The 14,187-nt window shown below is 43.7% G+C and overlaps 1 protein-coding gene across 5 annotated transcripts in view; it reads left to right on the top strand.

Moving 5' to 3' along the window:
- The first annotated feature begins 6,769 nt into the window (after nt 1-6,769).
- Nucleotides 6,770-14,187, top strand: part of COMMD7 (COMM domain containing 7) — a 61,705-nt gene continuing 54,287 nt past the window's right edge. For 3 of the 5 annotated variants that reach the window (XM_067012005.1, XM_067012006.1, XM_059038275.2), the window contains exon 1: nt 6,801-7,395. In XM_067012005.1, the coding sequence (XP_066868106.1) occupies nt 7,312-7,395 (84 nt within the window). In that variant the 5' untranslated portion in view covers nt 6,801-7,311. Of the gene's footprint in view, nt 7,396-8,171; nt 8,211-14,187 lie in introns of those variants that run through there. The other 2 variants (XM_059038273.2, XM_059038274.2) reach the window with 2 other exon arrangements.

Here is a 14,187-nt window from a genome sequence, read left to right as displayed (position 1 = left end):
CCCTGGTAGTGCAGTGGTTAAGAATCTGCCTGCCAGTGCAGGGGACATGGGTTCAAACCCTGGTCCGGGAAGATTCCCACATGCCATGGAGCAACAAAGGCGTGCGCCACAACTACTGAGTCTGTGCTCCAGAGCCCGCATGACACAACTACTGAGCCAGCGAGCCACAACTACTGAAGCCCGCTCACCTAGAGCCTATGCTCCACAACAAGAGAAGCCACCACAATGTGAAGCCCATGCACCACAACTAGAGAAAGCCCGTGTGCAGCAACGAAGACCCAACGCAGCCATAAATAAATAAATTTATTTTTTTTTAAGGAGGGGGGTCCCAATGTTTTCCTCATTGTGAAAGTGAGCTGGTACATGGACGCCTGTTATAGAGTGCTGCCCACAGGTTGAAGGGGGAGAGGTCCTGTGGCTTAGGGCACTGGCTTCAGACACCTGTGTGACCTCGGGCAGGCCACTCAAGTTCCCTGGCCCTGCTGATCTCTGCTTCAGAAGTTTATTGAGGGTTAACAAGAAGCCACGTGGAAAGTGTTTAACACAGTGCCTGATATGTAGTAATAATAACAACTGTTATTGTTGCTGAGGGACTGGAAAGGAAGGATTCTACTTCCTGAGTTTGCTATGCATCTGGACTCTGCCTCCTCTTTTGTTTCGGGATGAACATAGAGGGGATGGATTCTCCCGTGTCCAGACCTTTCCTGATCTCTTCTGGGCAGGGCCTCTCCCTCCAAGCTGCAGGAAGTCCATATACACAGCATGCCGATAACCCTGCCTGCAGGCTGGGCCTTGGAAAATGACTGAGTTGTGCTGACCTGGGGAGTAGTGGCAGAAGGCTGGGTGACATGCTTAAGACCCCAGGGCTTTCCCCCTGGGTTGTTCAGTTCATATTTTCAAGGCCTGATGACTCGGCTTAACCTCCATTCATCTCTCAGGTCTACTCATGCCTGGCTTCCTCTACCCCTACCCCCACTGAACCTGCTCACAAGCCCCCACTCTCTTCCTAGCATTTATCCCTTTGTAATGTCTTTGAGCGACTCTTCAGATACTGCGTATCTCCTCCATCAGATTGGGAGCTGCAAAGGGGCGGAACAGTAGCCTGTCTTGTTCACTGTTGTGTCCTCGGCACCTAGCACAGGGCCTGGCACATAGTAGGTGCTCAATAAGTAGTAGTCAATGGATTCCTCCAGCCTTCAGATAATCAAAATGGTCTAGAAGAGAAAGTTCGCCCGGCGAACTCCTCCAAGGTTACACCCAGGTTGTGTTCACAACACCCAGCAGCAATTTGCATTGCAGTCCTAAATCAGGGCCCAGAGCAGGCATTCACTTTATAATAGTCCTGAGGAGAAAAACAAAGCAGACAATAGGGATCCAAGCCCTCATTTTCTCAGGCAAAGTGAATCCCACCTTGAATTTGAAATAAGGGGTGAGATTCCCAAAAGGTGGAGGCATTATCACCCCCACCCTCAAAACTAGAAACTGCCAAAGGGCCCTTTAAAAAGCAAATTTCTAGAGGGGATGGTGTAAATGTTCATTGGAGCTTAGGCCAAGGATCTTAAACAGGCTTAAACTTTACACCAGGAATTCCACTTCTCAAATTTGTCTCAAGGAAAAATCTTTTGAGATTTGGAGAAATATTTTTGAACAGACAAGCAAGTACATCACCACATCCCATACAAAAATCAGAGAATAGGAACTGTCCTAGGAGTCTAACAATAGAGGATTGTTTACATTCATTTACATGTATAAGGATTAAAAACTAAAAGTGGAATTGACTCCTCTCCCCTGGCTGCAAACAAGCTCAGAGCCAATTTGAAAACTAATCAGTAATCTCTCCACTGCCCCATGTGTTGGTGAATTTGCTTCCGACCTGGTCCTGATTTACTATCTTTCTTTTTTTTAAATCTTCCTATTTTAAACATCTCATTTCCTCTGCCCTTAACAGCCTCCCAACAGAGGAGTTTTTGTCTCTAGTTCACTGCTCTGTACCAGCATCTAGCACGATGATGGGTGCATAATAAGTGTCCAATAAAGACGTGTCCCATGAATGGACAAATGTCTCCACAAAGCTGACTTCAAATCTTCTTGGACGTTAGGCAACTCCTCCCCAGATGAAAGGTACTGACCCAGGGAGAATTCCCTGGCGGTGCAGTGGATTAGGAGTCGGTGCTTTCACTGCCAGGGTCCGAGTTTGATCCCTGCTCAGGGATCTAAGATCCCGCAAGCCCCGTGGTGTGGCCTAAAAAAAGAAAGAAAAAAAAAGGTACTGACCCAGCAATTCCATTCTAAGGCCCAGCAACTCCGTTCATAAGAGTGCAAGTGTCTGTACATGGAGGAACGTTTCCTCTAACATTGTTTGTAACAGTGCGAACATGGGAAAACCCTCAGTGTCCATCAATAGGGGCCTGGTTAAATCAGATAGGATTCATCCAGACTATACAGCTATTGAAAAGGAAATAGCAAGTCTATAACTGCTGATGTAGAGAGAGCTATAAGACATGCTTCTAAGTTAAAAGGCAAGATGCTAAATAGTGTAAACAGTGTATACATGAGTCCCTGGTTCAAAAAAAATAATAATAACATGAAGAAAGAAGTCTAATAGGCCATTCCAGAGTGATCCTGAGAGCACATTTGGGAGGTTCCAACCCCAGTCTTGCCCCTAACCAGCAAGTGACCTTGATTAGCACCTTTCCTCTCTAAGCCCATCCTCCCTTCTATAAAAACAAGGATGAGTTATGACCTCCTGGTGGGGTTACTGAGAGGATTAAGGAAGAAAATGCATATAAATGCCAGGCGCCTCTCTCAGAGTGAGTACTCAAAGATATATTAGTTAAAATAGAAAATCATTTCTCTCGTCACAGGTGGAAACAAAGATCATTTAACTTTTTTAAAAAATCCTTTAAAATGTATTCTGCAAATAAATCAAAATTTACAAGAGTTGCAAGAATAATACAAAGAATCCCTGTATATTCTTTACCCAGAGTTACCAATTGTTAACATTTGTCATATTTGCACTACCCCCTCCTCATTTTTTTTCTTGAATCATTTTATCCCTCTTTACCTTATACATTCAGCATGTATTTCTTAAGAAAAAAGACATTCTCTTACATAAATCAAGTACAATGATCAAATTCAGGAAATTAAACATTGATACAATATTATATCCAATCTAAAGTCATGTTCAAATTTCATCAATTGTCCCGATAATGTCTTTTTAAAAAATTGTGGTTAAAAAAATACATATATCACATAAAATTTACGATCTTAGCCCTCTCTTTCTTTCTTTCTCTCTTTCTTTCTCTTTCTTTCTTTCTTTTCTTTCTTTCTTCCTTTCTTTCCTTCCTTCCTTTCATTTTTTTTTTGCCATGCTGTACAGCTTGTGGGATCTTATTTCCCCAACCAGGGATTGAACCCAGGCCCTAGACAGTGAAAGTGCGGAGTCCTAACCACTAGATAGCCAGGGAATTGCCTTAGGCATTTCTAAGTGTACAGTTCAGTAGCTTAAGGATATTCACATTGCTGTGCCAATAGTATATTTTATAGCAACTGTTTGCCTCCATCTAGGATCACACATTGCATTTATGTAGTCACCTTATCCTTTTGGTTTCTTTTAACCTGGAAAAATTCCTTAGCCTTCCTTTGTTAATGACTTTCATGACATAGGTGTTTTGAAGAGTCTAGGCTAACTGTAATTTTGTGGCTTTTGTTATCTGCTTTTATAATAAAGGAGATAATATTGAAGGTATGATGAAGATAATCACAAATGGAAACATAAAAATATCCACAGTACTTTTTCCCCAAGTTTTTGGTAGAAAGAGCATCTGGAGTTTGTTCCTCCTGCTAAAATGCAGGATCCCAGTGATGATGGAGATGTTCTGTATCTCTCTATCAATGTCAATATCCTGGTTGGGAGATTGTACTCTAGCTTTGCAAGCTGGGATCTGTGCACAGAGAGAAACTGGGAAAAGGGTACAGGCGTCTCTCTGTATGATTTCTTAAAAGTGTAAGTGTGAATCTACAATTGTCTCCGAATAAAAAGTTTAATTTTTTAAAAGATGCCCTTTGGCATTTCAGAACCTGAAGTGTCAACAATTCTCCCAGGGAGAACCTAGCCCCTTGGTGAAATTCCCAGTGGGAATCCTCCAGCCTGAGAAAGGACTTCTTAATGAACTCCTTTCACTTGCAGGGGTGGGGGGAGGGGGCCTCCTTTGCCCTCTGCAGGGACATTTTAAAGTGAATGAAGGGAGCAAGGTCCCTCATTAAGGCTGAAATGGGAGCTGCTGGGGGCGGGGGTTCTCTAGAAGGAGGCCTGGCCCCAGGTCTGCATTTCCTGCTACAAAGTTATCTCATTAACAGTAATCACCACTCCTTTCTATCTGAGAGTGGGTTGTGAAGGACAACATCGGAAGGATAATTTTTATCTACTGTCCTTGTTAGTTGCCAACTTCTTAATAATAAAATTGAAAAATTGTAAAGACCTGAATAGGCAACCAATGGGGATTCATTATGAGCATTATTATATTCTTGCTCAGTAGAATATTATGCCGCATTTTATGATGAGGTTTTTGTAGCATTTATAATTGAAACCAAGAAAGCTGTTGTGTGAGATTTTGAGGTTTCTCTTAGAGGACTTGGAATTCTTCTCAGGGCTGAGGAATGTGGGTTAGGAGAGCAGGGTCCTCATCAGGGAAATGAACCTGCCACCGGGTTCCTGTTCAGGCTGAAATGCTAATTTCTGGGTGTTCTCAGATCAATCATGGTCTAGTCTCTCCCTAACTTGAAAGTTTGTCATCCTAGTGAGCACTATTTTGAACCCTGAAAGTCAGAACATGATATCCCTTCACCCTTCTAGGAATTTCTCCTAAAGAAATAATCAGGTGTGGAAAATGAATTGTGTGCCAGGGTTCTTATTGCCATCTTCTTTTTATAAGATTGAAAAAATGGAATACTATTAATAACAAGCATTTATTGAGCACTTACCGTGGGCCAGTTGCTGTGCTAAGTGTTTTACAAGCATTATCTCATTTCATCTTTTCTAGTAGGTTGTATTATTGTCTCCATTTTTACAAATGAAAAAAGAAATGGAAGCACAGAAAGGTTAGTAATTTGCCCAAGACAACATAATTAGTAAGCAGAGGAGACAGGTGTAAATGACAGCAAAAACACAATGTGATAAACATTAAAATAGAAATAATATGAGGGACAAGAGGTAGACAATGCAAAGTATTAACATTACACACAAGGTGTCTTTGGGTGCATAAAATAAAGCCCAGCATGTGGTAGGCATTTTAAAACGGTGATTATTTGTACCTCAAACTTGAATGTGATCATGAATCACCCAGGGATCTTGTTTAAAATGCTGGTCTAGGGTAAGTCTGGGAGTCTGCATTTCCACCAAGCTCCTGGGTAATGTCCATGCTGCTGGTCCAAGGACCACACTTTGAGTACCAGAGATTAAATACCTTGGCAAAGTGGGAGAGCCCCGAATACGTAAAAACCAAACAAATCACAGCGGCCCCAATGACCTGTGATGTGGAAAAAGACTGGAAAACAATAGTTACTGTCCTACTGAGGTGTTGGGCTGCAGTTTCAAGTGAATTTCTTTTCCTTTCTCTATTTTCTGTCACATTCAATTCCACACATATCTATTGAGTGCCTCAGCACCAGTCACTGTGGGAGCAGAAATGAAGGAAATCTAGTGGTTTCCTCAAGGTTATTATTTTTTTAAGTTAAAAATAAACACTTAAAATGGGTGCATTTCATTGTATATAATTTATACTTGAACAAAGTTGATTTAATACTTAAAGATATGAAGAAATATAAGTCCCTGATAGGGATCTTTTTTAATAGGTTAAAACTATTTTAAAATTAAATTCCTGGACAGTGAGTCAGGGGGTCTGAGTTCAGTCCCTGTCAGTCACCCAAAGGTTTACTTTCTTCCAGGTACCTTGGACTTGGACAGGTGCCCTGTATACATTCTCAAAGGACTTTGTACTTTTTGGCATCATTTCATAATTTCACCCACATGTGATTTTTCACATGTGTGTGTCTACCTCCCTGACTAAACTCTGACTTCTCCCAGGTTTTGTCACTGTGGTGTCCCAGCACCTGTCAGGACAACTGCCCCACAGGTGGTACTCAGGATTATCTGTTGAGTGAATGTATGAAGGAATTTTTTCATACCCTTTCCGAAGGGATTTTTAGGAAAGGGTAGAGAAAAAAGCCTGGTGGAGAAAGCCAGCCAATCCTCCCCACACTCCCCCACCCCAGGTATCTAGGATCCCTCTCCCTACCCTCAAGGCTGGGCTCAGGGGTAGGTGAAGATGCTTTGGGGCTTGCAGGGCTCAGGTCTTAGATTCCAAGGAGCATGTCTTGGTTTTCTCATCTGTCCAGTGGGGATCAGGGTAATTAATACTTATCTCGGGCTGCAAGGGGTCGTTGGGAAGAGAGCATGGGGGTCAAAATGTTTCAGGCGCTGCAGTGATTATCACTGTCTCAATAATCTCCCCCACCAACCTGACCACCTTCCTGCCTGGCACTATCACACTCCTTGCACTTCTTTGGGTCAGTGTTTCCTCCACTCCAGAGTTTCTCCAACTCTGGTCTTTGGGAAGTTGTTGGAAATGCAAAATTCTCAGGTTCTATCCCAGGCTTTTCTAATTAGAGACTCTGGGGGTGGGACCCAGCAATTGGCATGCCCTCCAGATGATTCTGGTGCAAGCCCAAGTTTGAGCTTTTATTGCTCTGCTCTGACTCAAGCTCTCCCAGAGACACTTGGCCTGCCTGTTCACTTTTCTATCCCCAGTGTCTGGCATCTAGGAGGCATGCCCTAAATATCTTCTGATGCATAGTAACGATGTTAATGATAGCAGCTAGCCATTGGTTGAGGACCTCCAGTGTGCCAGGCTATCTTCTAAACATTTTAAGAGGGTGAGCGCATTTAAGGCGCCACCCCCGAGATCATTTTACGGATAATGAAGCAGGTTCCGAGAGGCCAAGCTCTGAGCCCAGGCGGAGATCACGCAGGGAATCCCGCGTTTCACCGCTGTGCTGCTCAGCGCCCTGGACTGGGCACAGCGGTCGTGGGTATCCAGGGCTCCGCGAGGGCGCCCCTGCCCCACCCCACCCGGGGTCCGCGCGCGTTAGTCGCTCTGTGAGGGCGCACCCGGAACCGGTCCGAGAGGAGCGCGGCGGCGGCGGCGGCCCGTGGCGAAAGTGCGGCTGCGGAAGCGCGGCGAGGCCGGCGGCGTGAAGGAGGAAGTCCGGGGAGGCGCGGGACCTGGGGGTCTGCGGCGCCGAGCGGACGCCATGGGCCGCCTGCACTGCACGCAGGACCCCGTGCCCGAGGCCGTGGGCGGCGACATGCAGCAGCTGAACCAGCTGGGCGAGCAGGTGGGCCGGGCGACCGCGGCGCGGGATCCGGGCGGGGGCCCAGGAGGGGATGGCGGTTTAGGCCGCGGCCGCCCGCTGTGCGTTGTGGCGGTAGCGGGGGATTCGGGGAAGGGCTGAGGGGAATTGGGATCTCAGGCCAGTTTTGAGGGCCGAAGGATCTCGGGAGGCCTAAGGCCAAGTTGAGGGATCCCAGGGGGATCTCGGGGACCCAGAAGTGGGACTGGGGGACTTCTGGGGGTCCTGGGAACCAGGAGAGTTTGCAGGTCCTGGAAGGGGGGCTGAGGGGAGTCTGGATGAGGCCGAAGGGAGTTAGGAGAACCGAAGTAATAGACTAAGGGCCTTGGGAGGCTGATGGAGTTTGGGGGAGGCGTGGAATTTGGTGGGCCAAGCGAGGGACTCTGAGACATTTTGTAGGAAGGCCGGGGGTCTTGGGGAGACTGAGGAGCATCTCGAGGGGGCTGAAGGAGCCTGGAGTGGGGGCAGGTCATCAGAGGGTGGGATGTGTGTGTAGGTAATGGCCAGGCCAGAATGGCTCTGTAGGCAAGCGATGACATCCTGTCCTCGTCGCCACCCCCACCCCCCGATTAAGGGAGATACTGGTAGTCCCCAAGGAAAGAAACCATGTACACAGTAGAAGGCGGGTCCTTGATGGTAGTGGAGCTGGCAAAGGCTTTTTCTCACTATTCAGGCTGCAGGTGCCAGCCAGTCAACCTTGAAGTCTTCCTGCTCCTGTGCTGGTTGGGATGCCCCTTTCATACCACGAAGTCAGACAAATTAAGCAAGTTAAAATGTCACTTCTCACCATCACAGCAAAGGTACATTTATTTCCCCCAGTGGGTTGTAACTTCCCAGAAGGTGGGGCCCCTCTCTTTCATCTCAACATCCTCACAACTTATTGTTTTCTCATGAAGTAACACTAATTGTAATGCCAGTCATGTTCTACGGTTTCAGTGTCCAAGAAAAATGAACTGCAAGCCTCAGGTCAACTTTTACATTTTCTAGTAGCCACATTTAAAAATTCAGAAGAAACAGGAAATGAATTTAATGTGTTTTCTGTAATCCACTGTATCAGAATATTATCATTTCAATGTGTAACCCACATAAAATATATCAGTGAGATACTTCACTTTTTGGTACTGAGGTTTCTGATTTTAGTGTGTATTTTAAAGCACATCCGAAATTAGATTAGCCTTTTTCAAGTGCTCAGTAGCCACACATGGATAGCGGCCACTGTATTTTACAGCCCAGTTCTTAAGTGCTTTTATGTGTATTAAGTCACCGAGTTCTTGCAGCCACCCTAGGAATCAGGTACTATTACCATTTCACCGATAAGAAAAATGGTTCAGGGAAATAAATTGACCTGTTTAAGGGCAGGCAACCAGGAAGTGATGGAGCCAGGAATTCAGGATCGGACACCTGACTTCAGATCCTGGGGAATTAAACACACTAGAATAGAGCTTTGTAGGTGATCTCCCCAATCAGGTAGTTTAGCTTTTACTTGTTTATGTATTGGGGCTTTCTGAAAGACTTCCATTTGGAGAATAAAAAAGATTCTGCTGCTACAAAAATTTTTTTAAGCTCCTGGATTGTATGATCTCTAAGGTTACCTCCAACTTGGTATTCCAAAGATAATCCACCTCCTTTAAGATCAGAGCTGGACTCATTTTCTAACCTTGAAACGCACTTTAAACCTTTACCTTTGTTTTTAATACAGAAAGCTTTTTCCTGATGAGCAACTTATCTGAGTCCTTTGGGCCATTTTCCCCCCTTTTCTTGGGTGATCAAACTTCTCTGAGTAGCCACTCTGTTAGCTGAACTTACCTTGAAGTCTGAGGCCCAGGCCTCAAGGAGAAAAAGAATCATTGTATTAATGTTGGCATCACCATTTATTGCTTATTCGGTGGGTATTTATCTGAATGCCTATGCACCAAATACCCACCAAATCCAGTGAGATTTACAAAGGCTTGATGACTGAGGCCTCTTGTGCTGGGGAAGCTGTGATCCGCTGGGGCAGGTCAGAAAATGGAGACACCGTACAACACTGAGTGGATCTGCATGTGCCCTCTGATGCCGTGGACAGTCCTAGGTAACGTGGAGCCTTGAGAGTAGGTAGGATTAAAAAATAATGACTTTTAGAGTGGTTAAGAGAGGATATTCAGAAAAATATAAAGAAGAAAACAAATGGTCTACAGTCTCTCACCTAGCAACACACACAGTTAGAAAATTCAGACAGTATTCAAAGGTATAAAATTAAAATAAAAACACCTATTTCACTTGTCTCCAGAAGTCATCATTTTGATAGTTTCTCATGTATCTTTATAGAAAAAAAAGTCTGCAATCTGCCATCATATGTATGGGTATCCTTTAAAAACTTTTTTTTACACAAAAGAGAGTGTGATATTCCTTGAAACAGATCTAGCATAATTTAACCAGTCCCCTATTAATAGACACTTAAGTTGCTTTCAGTTTTTTATTTTTAAGAACAATGCTGTCAACAAACTGCTTTGTGTGTGTCTGGGTTTACTTTTTAGAACACCTCTGAAGGGTATACTTCTTGCAGTGGAATTACTAGGTCAAAGGGTCTGATTGTTTAAAAAAGTAGATTTGGATTTTGCTAAGTTACAGTCCAGAAAGGTTGCCCCAGTTTATCTTCTCAACAGTGTGCAAGTATGTCTGTTACTTTCACCAACACTGGTGTCATCAGACTATTAGTTTGAACATCTGATGAGTGGAAAATTGGTATCTCCTTGTTTTGCTGATTTGTATTTCTGATCTGGAATGATCTTGAGCATCTTTTCATATGTTTAACTGGTAAGAATAGTTAAGATTTTGATTTCATGGATATTCATGAGCAGGTGAGCATTCCAGGGAGAGACAGCTATGCAGGTACAAAGGCAAAGAATGGGGAAAGTGTTTAGGGAAGATTTATTCAACAAATACTTACTGTGCACTTAACAATAATTAAGGTGCAGTTGACCGTACAAAGCTGGAGGAGGAACCTTCTCTGTTAAGACACGTTTGTGTTCCTTATCAAGATTGAAAATTCTAAGTGCCCCCAGGTGAGGTTCCAAGAGGGAGCCTCAGAACTTAAGAATCTGGGTAGGTCCCTTTCTTGTTGGGAGTGTCCTGGTATCTTGGCAGGGCTTTGAAGGATAAGGAGGTTTTGGAAGAGTGGAGATAGGGATGGGGGTTGGTAACAGCCTACAGACCACAGTAGCTTGAGGCCCCTCTTGAGAGGAGAGGCAGGGATGAGACCACACAAGGAGCCAGAGCCTGAGTGCTAGGCTGAGGCCTGGAAATGGAAAAGCAGCTGGAGGCCTTCTCAGTAGCCCCATTTTTTAAAAGGCCCCCGATGGCATAGGAAACACGGTTGGCCAAAGATCTGACAGTTCCACAGATCTGCAGCAGAAAACAATTTAAGAAATAGAGGAAAACTCACAGTTTGAGGACACATTCCCAAGCCAGTCTTGACTGTTCTTGTTTTCACTATATCAGCATTTGGGCAAGGCTGATACCCAATATCACAAATACTGCAGAAAAACAGCCCCTGGACCAGCATTGGTTAAAGTGTTCCCATGGAATATCCATGAAGTTTTGAGAAAGCAGACACCTCTATGCCATTGGGTGGTGGGAGTGTAAATCTGTGCAACTTCTTTGCAAGGCAACTTGGCAATATTTTCTCAGAATTTAAAATGCATATATCTTAGAGAATAAACTAGTGGTTCCCAGTGGGGAGAGGGAAGGGGGGAGGGGCAAGATAGGGGTAGGGGATTAAGAGGTACAAACTATTATGTAAAAAATAAATAAGCTATAATGGGCTTCCCTGGTGGCACAGTGGTTAAGGATCTGCCTGCCAATGCAAGGGACATGGGTTTGAGCCCTGGCCTGGGAAGATCCCACATGCTGCGGAGCAACTAAGCCCGTGCGCCACAACTACTGAGTCCACATGCCACAACTACTGAAGCCTGCGCGCCTAGAGCCCGTGCTCTGCAACAAGAAAAGCCACGACAATGAGAAGCCCGCATGCCGCAACGAAGAGTAGCCTTCGCTCGCGGCAACTAGAGAAAGCCTATGCATAGCAATGAAGACCCAACACAGACAAAAGTAAAAATAAATTAAATAAATAAGCTATAAGGACATATTGTACAATACAGGGAATATAGCCAATATTTTATAAAAACTATAAATGGAATATAACCTTTAAAAATTATGAATTACTGTGTTGTACACCTGAAACTTATATAATATTGTACTTGAACTACACCTCAACATAAAAAATGCATATATCCTTTGACCTAGGATGCATTTTAAGAATATATCTGTTTTTTTTTCACCACACCGCGAGGTTTGTAGGATCTTAGTTTCCTGACTGGGGATTGAAGCCGGGCCCTCGGCAGTGAAAGCTCAGAGTCCTAACCGTTGGACCTCCCGGGAATTCCCGAGATCTTTTTTTTTTTTTTTTTTTTTTTTTTTTTTGTGGTACGCAGGCCTCTCACTGTTGTGGCCTCTCCCGTTGCGGAGCACAGGCTCCGGACGCGCAGGCTCAGCGGCCATGGCTCATGGGCCCAGCCGCTCCACGGCACGTGGGATCTTCCTGGACCGGGGCACGAACCTGTGTTACCTGCATCGGCAGGCAGACTCTCAACCACTGTGCCACCAGGGAAGCCCCGAGAATATATCTTATAGACATACATGTCACAAAGAAATATGTGGGAGGATATTCATTGCAGCATCGTTTACATAACACCAACAAATACACCCATTAATGTTCATTTCTAGGGAACTAAATTATGCTAAGTCTTTACCAGTTGAATGTCATGCAGTTGTTAAAAGAACTGGGTAGATTTATATCTGCTGGCATGATTGATCTCTAAGATGTAATTGAGTGAAAAAAAGGTGAGGTGCAGGGAGTGGGTTCCGTATGATCCCATTTGTATTTAAAAGAAATTAAATGAAAATAAAATGATGGGAAGGCCAGAGAGGTCTTAGCAGTAACCACCCTGGGGAGTGGGACTAAGGTGGGAGGGGGCAGGGAGGGAGCAAGACATTTTGTTTTGTATTCTTTTATGTTAGCTGGGTCTTTTTAAAACCTTCTGCATATATTTTATATTTTCAAACACTAGTTTTATATTTTAAAATAGAATACATTTTAGAATAAAATACAGGGCCTTGCCAGGGGTTTGCGTGGAGTTTAGTGTCATGGGAAAAAGGGCAGATGCATTTGACAGTCATATGTACACATAGCTTTGGGGGCTGTGAGCTGAAGTATCTGATCTTTTTTGTTTAAATGTTATATTGCTTCAGGAAGGTGGCTCTATTGGCATAGTGACTTTAATTGTAGCTGTGGTAATTGCTACTGTTTGTTTAGCCTCTAGCCTGGCACTGTACTGGAGGCTTTGCATGTGCCAATTAGTACTGTTCTGGAAGCTCTATTATTACCTTCATTTTCCCAATGGGGACTGAATCACAGTGAGGCTGAATTACTTGTCCAGGGTCACATGGGTGGTCGGCAGGACAATGATTCACATCTGGGTCTTTTAAACTCTCGTGTGTTGATTTCCCCACTATGCCACACACACTGTGTCCATTGGGAGGGAACATGGGAAAGTAATGACATGTGTCTCAGTCTGCTTGGGCTGCTGTAACAAAATACCACAGACTGGGTGGCTTGAACAGCAGAGATTTATTTCTCACAGTTCTGGAGGCTGGTGATTCCAAGATCAGGGTGCCACCAGATTCAGTTCCTGGTGAGAGCTCTCTTCCTGGCTTGCCTTCAGGCCATGTCTTCATGACGTGCCTCACAGAGAGAGCTCTGGGGTGTCTTCCTCTGCTTACAAGGGCACCAGCCCTATCTGAGTAGCGCCCCACCCTTATGACCTCATTTAACCTTTGTCACCTCCTCACAGCCCCTCTCTCTAAATACAGTAATACCCTGTATTTGGTCTTAGGACTTCAACATATGAATTTGGAACACACATCTATTCAGTTCTTAATAATACGGTACTACTGATAAAGAGGTTCACATGCACAAAAGAATAAGAGACTCTTCTAAGACAGTGTATAATAACATGTTAAACTTTACTGTTTTGTCATATACTCAACAAGATGTTTATTGTGGGAGAAGGAAACCCGGAAAACATGCATAGACAAAACAAAAAATAAAAATCATGTAAAATCTTGCCACACAGAAGTAACTGCTTTCAAAAGCAAGGTAGAGAAAAAGTTCATATAATATGTTACCATTTGTGAGGGTGAAAATGGGAGAAATTATATATTTGAATTGACTTATGTTTGAATAATAAGTATGTGAAAGTATAAACAAAAAGAAAAGAAAAAAAAAGTAACTGCTATGAATGTTCCAGTGATTTTCCCTTTCAGGTCTTGTGTGGGAGGAGGTTTTGGAGGGGTGGTATTTAGACCCTTGAGATATATGTGTGAACATGTGTGCACACACTCACCATCTCTCAATATGTATCTCCTAAGTATCCAAATAAGATATATGAGTTTTTCAGACAATATAGTGGTACAGATAGATTGACACTGCTGGTGGGTATTGTGAATATTTGTAACATTTTTTTAAAATTAAAATATAGTTGACATACAATATTATGTTAGTTTCAGGTGTACTACACAGTGATTTGACATTTGTTTACATTATGAAATGATCACCATAAGTCTAGTAACCATCTGTCACCATACAAACTTATTACAGTATTATTCACCATATTCCTTATGCTGTATATTACATCCCAGTGGCTAATTTATTTTGTTACTGGAAGTTTGTACCTCTTA

This window comes from Kogia breviceps, chromosome 14 (genome assembly GCF_026419965.1).
Source record: "Kogia breviceps isolate mKogBre1 chromosome 14, mKogBre1 haplotype 1, whole genome shotgun sequence".
NCBI classification, from domain to species: domain Eukaryota; kingdom Metazoa; phylum Chordata; class Mammalia; order Artiodactyla; family Physeteridae; genus Kogia; species Kogia breviceps.
This window is presented reverse-complemented; position numbering and strand designations above follow the sequence as displayed.